At 51.3% G+C, this 6,780-nt stretch overlaps 1 protein-coding gene across 1 annotated transcript; it reads left to right on the top strand.

The window, feature by feature from the left end:
* The first annotated feature begins 4,413 nt into the window (after positions 1-4,413).
* On the top strand, positions 4,414-6,564 carry HOXD1 (homeobox D1). The gene is made up of 2 exons (XM_084891421.1): positions 4,414-5,104; positions 5,500-6,564. Exons 1-2 carry the CDS (start codon positions 4,468-4,470, stop codon positions 5,814-5,816), a joined length of 954 nt encoding a protein of 317 aa, XP_084747547.1. The 5' UTR covers positions 4,414-4,467; the 3' UTR covers positions 5,817-6,564.
* The last annotated feature ends 216 nt before the right edge of the window (positions 6,565-6,780 follow it).

Consider the following 6,780-nt stretch of genomic DNA (forward strand, 5'->3'; position numbering starts at 1 on the left):
ACAAGTTTGACCCATGAGCCTTTCATTCACAAAGCTCTTAGGGAATGGCACAGAACTCAATACTGCTTTCCAGGGGGAGGGGCATGTTACCAGACTCCTGATAGATTTAGAACTTCTGTCCTTAGGATCTTTGTCATCCCCATCTCCACACTAGGAAAAGCCCCCATCCTTTTACCCCTAAAGCAAGCGTCTTCCTATGCTTTGGGGCTATGGAGCCAACAGTTTGCATGTGCTCAAGTGTCTCCAAGGAATAACATGGTGGGGCTTGCCAAGAGGTTTCTCAGAAACAACTGTAAACACACAGAAGACCAGACTGCCACCCTCCATCACTTCTGTCTGCAGAGAAAAAGCTTGTCCTTTGTTCAAATGGGAGAGAAAAGTAGTCATGTGTGTTGGGCAGGGGTGGCTGCTATGGTGAGATGGGAAAGATTTCAAAGCATTCCTACATCAAACAGAACCTGGCCATCAAGACCCTCTGCCATACCTCCTGCTGAGAACTCAGCACCAGGACCCCGGAGGGCAAGTGACCCTAGGGAATTCATGACTTGAGCAAACAATAAAATCTGTAAGACATTTCTCCCATACCCTGAAAACATCTAGGAAACAAACTTTAAAAGTTACTCAAATTACCCCTATTTCCCTGGCCAGTGTGGCTCAGTTGGTTGGAGTGTTGTCTCATGCATCAGGAAGTTGAAGGTTCCATTCCCAGTCAGGGCACACACCTGAGTTGAGGGTTTGATCCCAGTCTGGGTAACTGATTGATGTATCTCTCCCCTGCCCTCCCAGCCCTTCCTCTCCTCTTCTCCCATTCATATTCTCTCTCTCTCTCTCTCTCTCTCTCTCTCTCTCTCTCTCTCTCTCTCTCTCTGTCTCCTTTCCTTCCTCCCTCTCTGTCTCTCTAAAAGAGTGGTTCTCAACCTTTCTAATGCCGCGACCCTTTAATACAGTTCCTCATGTTGTGGTGACCTCCAATCATAAAATTATTTTTGTTGCTACTTCATAACTGTAATTTTGCTACTGTTATGAATCATGTGACCCACAGGTTGAGAACCACTGCTGTAGAGCCTAAGACCATCAGAAAACACAGATATTTACATTACGATTCATAACAGTAGCAAAATTACAGTAGCAACAAAAATAATTTTATGGTTGGGGGTCACCACAACATGAGGAACTGTATTAAAGGGTCGTGGCATTAGAAAGGTTGAGGACAACTGCCCTAAAAAAAAAAACAAAAAAAAACCCCAACACAAACCATATCCTATATTCACATCTTTCTACATACAACTGCCCTCAATATTACCTCCCAATTTATCCTTAGGAACTATAGACACAGATTCTTCTGGAGCAGACCTGTGCCAGGAATGAATCCTTTGGTCCTTTGGTTTGTGAATATTCCCTCCCCCGCCTCCCCAGCCTAACCTTCCCCTAACAAAATATTCTAACCTAGTACGTCCTTGGCAAATGTTTGTTGAATTTGAGGCTGAGATGATCAGAGTCTTGACTGCTGACCTGAGCATCTCAGGAGTGGGGATGACAATTCTGAACCCCAAAGTGTAGGTATGCCAAAGACTGGGAGATGAAAGGGGTAGAAGGAAGGATGAACAGAATGTATCCCCCTGTATGCAATTAGCAGGGAGTCTGAACAAATAGTGAACAATCTCACCCACAGCTGTGAAAACAAAACAACTCAATTTAAAAAAATCTCATTCTGCTTTTAGGATACTCGTTTCTCTCAGCAAAAGTTCAATCTCCAAAACTTTGCTTCAGTGAAATAGTGTGGACAGCTCATTAGTGCATCAAACTCAATGTTTAATTGTGATAGGAAGGACCCAACTTTTGCCCCAAGTTCTAAGCAGCAAAAACCTGGTCCTTGTTGCAGTGAAGGGCAGCTAAGGCAGCTAGGCCAGTGGTCGGCAAACTCATTAGTCAACAGAGTCAAATACCAACAGTACAATGATTGAAATTTCTTTTGAGAGCCAACTTTTTTAAACTTAAACCTCTTCTAATGCCACTTCTTCAAAATAGACTCGCCCAGGCCATGGTATTTTGTGGAAGAGCCACACTCAAGGGGCCAAAGAGCCGCATATGGCTTGCAAGCTGCAGTTTGCAGACCACGGATCTAGGCTATTTGTTTTTTCTGAAACCTCAGAGAAAGGACCCTATATTTGATAGATTTTGGTCAGACTTGCCAGACAGTCAGGGTAGGTTTTCTGTCCTACATCCTGGGTTGCAGCCAGCTAGACATCTTCAAAGAGGTTTATGAGGCCACTCTTCATTTTTGGCCCCCTGGGGCCTCTAGGCCTATGTGTTGTCATTGGGTGAGTACCTTTTGAGAGAGGGCCTTTTGGTGTTGAGATAGGAGTGTAAGAGCTGGGACATTATGTTGCTGAAAACTGGCTGTTAAGAGTCCAGCCAGAGGAACCTCTATGAACTCAGCAACATGTGACTCGTTGATCACTTTTGCATTAAAGGTGCAGAGGGAGAACAGTGAAGAAATACATCTGCATTTGAAGCCTGAGCTAGCTCTGAAGAGCTCTATCATTTCCTGATCCGGGTGCTAGAGGAAAGCACTTATTTTTCTTTTTATAAAAAACTAGTTAGGACCTTTGTCATTTGATTGGCTACACGAAAAAACTGAAGTAGCAACACCAAGTTTGAAGGGAAGTTTGAAGGGATCAAGTTCAGCATAGGATTCTATTTCCCAATGAAATCCAAGCACTCCTCCAGCAGTGCAGGAATCCCAGGCTCCTTCAGCTTTGTGCTGGTTCCTCTCGATTTACCCCCTCTGCGCCACAGCTCAACCCTCCCCCCTCTTGGCTCAACTTCAGCCTCACCAGCAGTAACACTTCTGGTGTGGCTTTGTTTATTCGCAAGTTCACATCCCTGTAAGGAACTGGCTCCCTAGACGCTGGTGGCTCCTATATTCCAGACTTCCTCAGAGTGCAATTTTAGGCAAGGGCTCAATGGCTCTTTCATGACAAGTGGATCAGTAAAACAATAATAAAACCTCCGTCACCATAACTCAGAGGCTGTAATAGATCAAGTGCTCAAGGGCACTTGAGAAGCCAAGAGTAGACTCTTTATTCACAGAGTTTTTTAGGAAACCACTCTCTTTCATGACCGCTGCGTGTAAATAACATCTATTTGTTTAATTGGTTATTTTCCTACAGCCACAAAGAGGGGAATATTAAAAAGAAATATTCAAGGAAGTCGGAAAGTTTGTCAATGTAAATCGCGTCTCTGTAGCCCATCTACTCTTCATTTCCTGTGCCAACTGCGCTTTTATTTCCCGTCTCTCCACACTCAGTAAACAAAACCATATTATCAAGGGAAAGACGTGAGCCCATTAACATTGTAAGCCCTCAGATTTCACTCGCAAGAGACGACGCAGCACTTATCTGATGGAACAGAAGCTTTAATTGCTTCGAGGTATAAGCCCGTCCAAACCTTTGAGATCTGACGGGTCCCTGGGAAGCCTCTGCGCCCTTGAGCCAAGCGCCGGGAGAGAGCGTGCCCAGCGCTCCTGCGAGCGCCAACCTCTCCGTTAGGAGCACAGCCGCCGCCGCTCCATCACAAGGGCGGATTCCTTATTTTGACAACCCAGTCAGAGGGGAGAAGCAGCCAAACTTCTGAACAGGGCAGAAACTTTATCTTCTGTCCGAGTCAAAACGTGTCACTCACTCCAACAGCCGCACCCAGGCCCCCGCCGAATGGAAGGGGTGAGGACGCTGGAGGGACAGCTGCGCAGTAACGTGAGAATCTAGCCTGACCGTGAAAAGGCTGTGCCTGCCCAGGTATCCAGCACTCACAGCACAACCTGTAGTTCCTTCATTAAGTCGGAGAAAAGTGGGGGAGGACGGGGAATTAAACTTTCCCTCCAGGTTTAGGAAAGAAATAACATTAGTGCCAAGAAAAACAAAAAACGCAGAGGTCTCAGAGAGAAGAGGAGGAGGAGGAATCACTATCTTCCCTGGAGAAAGGCTAAGAGCAGTCCCCACCGGCCAAGCCCCACGCTCCCTTTTAACCCCTTCCGCTCCGAGATGGTCCAATCTGCACCTGAGCGACCAGCCACCCATGGACCCAGAAAAGTTCTCGCCCCCTCCTCCCTCCATCCTCTCTTCCTCACCCGAGAGGCCAGTCTCGCCTGCCCCACTCAGCCCCCCCCCCCCCCCGGGCCGTGCGGCTCTCACCCCCTCCCCGCGGGGGGCCACTGGGTGGCGGCCTCCCGCAGGTTCGGGGCCAAGTTGGCAGCGGGGCAGGCGGGCCGTGCGGGGCGGGCGCCCATTGGCCGGCCGGCGCCACGTGGCCCCCCGGGCCGCTATATGAGCCACTATTTGCCCCGGGCGCGCTCGCCATGGCTCCGCGGGGGCATCCCGAGTAGAGTGAGTGCACTGGAGGAGCGGCGGGAGCCCGGCGGCCGGTCCGGTGGGCCTGCAGCCCAGCTCCGGGGGGAGCGCCGGCACCATGAGCTCCTACCTGGACTACGTGTCCTGCGGCCGCGCCGGGGGCGGGGGCGACCTGCTCAGCCTGGCGCCCACGTTCCGCCGCGCCGACGCCCGGCCGGGGGCCCTGCAGCCCGCCTTCCCCCTGGGCAGCGGCGACGGCGCTTTCGTGGGCTGCCTGCCCCTGGCCGCCGCCCGCCGCCCCGCGCCTCCGCCGCCCGCCGCCCCCGCGCCGCCGCCCGCCGCCCCGCCGTTCGCGCCGTGCCGCCTGGAGGGGGCCTACGAGCCGGGCGCCGCACCTGCCGCCGCGGGGGCCGCCGACCTCGCCTTCCTGGGGCCCGGGCCCGCCTTCGACTTCCCGGGCGCGCTCGGGCGGCCGGCCGACGACGGCGCGGCGCGCGTCCACTACGCCACCTCGGCCGTGTTCTCGGGCGGCGGCTCCGTGCTGCTCAGCGGCCAGGTGGACTGCGCGGCCTTCGGCGAGCCCGGCCCCTTCCCGGCGGGTCTCCGGGAGCCCGCCGACGGCCTCCCCGGGGCCTTCCAGACTGCGTCCCCGGCCCCCGGCGCCTACCCCACGTCCGCCTCCCCGGCGTCCGGCCTCCCCGCCGCGCTCAGCACCTTCGAGTGGATGAAAGTGAAGAGGAACGCCCCCAAGAAAAGTGAGTACTAACTGGAGTCTTGGATGGACGCTCCTGGGGTGGGGACAGAGCCCCCCTCCGCGGAATTGCGCTTGGGAGCACCTTGCAGCTGGTCCTCTAGACGGCGGTTTGGGTTCTGGGGAGGGAACGCGTTCCTAGGTGTTACCAAAGCAGGAGCATCCTAAGGAGCGCGCTCTGAGCACAGAGTGTGCCAGGCTTGGGGAAAAGTGCAGGAAGGGGCTCTCTCCCTGGGGCATTTCCCTGGGCACAACTCCCTCTGTCCGCAGAGACCCAGGAAGGCTGCGCTGGGACTTTGATTCTAACTGTGCGTTCATTCTAACTGTAGCCCCACCGTGCCCCGGTGTTGGGTCTCCATGTCCTCTAGCCCCTGCTGACGATCTGTCTTTATGTTGCAGGCAAGCTCACCGAGTGTGGAGCCGCTAGCCCCTCCAGCGCGATCCGCACGAATTTCAGCACCAAGCAGCTGACAGAACTGGAGAAGGAGTTTCATTTCAATAAGTACTTGACCCGAGCCAGGCGCATCGAGATAGCCAACTCCTTGCAGCTGAACGACACCCAAGTCAAAATCTGGTTCCAGAACCGCAGGATGAAGCAGAAGAAAAGAGAAAGAGAAGGGCTTTTGCCCTCTGCGGCCACCTCTGTGGCTTCCCTCCAGCTTACCCTCTCGCGCAAGAACCTGGGGAGCCCTTCTCAGGCCCAAGAGCCCTCATGAGATTGAGTCCTGAGGCTGAGGAAGCTTGGCCTGCAGGAGTCACAGGCCAGCCCATCCCTGTCTAGACTTAACTATAGCTCAGTTTGGGGGATGGAAGTGGGCCTGGGCGGAAAGAGAGTATCTCAGTTGGGAAAGGAAGTATCTTAGTTGACCTCTGAGTTCCAGGCTGTGGGTGTACAGATACTAATTTGAGGTCTCTTAAGCCACTCATATGTGTTTTATCTGTGTCTTATCAGGGAAAAGGTGCCTAGCTTGCCAGCCCAACCCTGCTGCTATGTTGCCTTAGTCATATGCAATTCCTGGGTGCAGAGCTCTGGCAACCCCCTATGTGCTCCAAAGAGCGTTCACCCAAAGTTTTTCTGGTTTTAATTTAAAGACGAGCTACTTGTATTTAGCTTCTTGAGATGACCAAAGCTAGTTAGAGCTTCCCTGATGTAGCTAAGCTGCTTCAATAATGATCTTGACATTTGCACTCCAGTTTGTTTTTCTTTAAGAAGCAGTTTCTACCTCTCCATGTGCCTGAGTGAAGATACAATCGCTGTTTAGTTAGTAGCTGAACAAAAAGCCACAAGGTGGGTAAAGATCAGAACCTGAACTAAAACCTTGATTCCAGTTACTCAAACTTGAATGTAAATATATACAGTATGTATATTTTTAAAAAGGTTTGCTTGAAACGAACATATATGACATTTAACGTCATAGCATGTGAAAAGGTTTGAACTGTTTTATAATAAAAATTACAGAATATACTGCTCTCTGCTTTTCTTACTCTCATTTTTCTTTTCTTTCAAGCTGGTTTGGTTTCTTCTATTTGGAATTTCTTGATTTTGCTATGGAATTTTGTTTAGGTTGATAATTAAAAAAAAACACACTTCTTAAAGGTTGTGTACACAAACAAGTTTGGGATAATTATCTGAACAGGTTAAGGGAGGGGGAAAAAAACTACTCTGCCAAATATCAACCA

This window comes from Pipistrellus hanaki, assembly GCF_964339955.1.
Source record: "Pipistrellus hanaki genome assembly, chromosome: 8".
Lineage (NCBI taxonomy): Eukaryota > Metazoa > Chordata > Mammalia > Chiroptera > Vespertilionidae > Pipistrellus > Pipistrellus hanaki.

Coding starts and splice junctions, on each gene's coding strand:
- HOXD1 (XM_084891421.1), top strand. CDS start 4,468: ATGAGCTCCTACCTGGACTACGTGTCCTGCGGCCGCGCCGGGGGCGGG. Junction 5,105..5,499: donor GAGGAACGCCCCCAAGAAAA/GTGAGTACTAAC, acceptor TTTATGTTGCAG/GCAAGCTCACCGAGTGTGGA.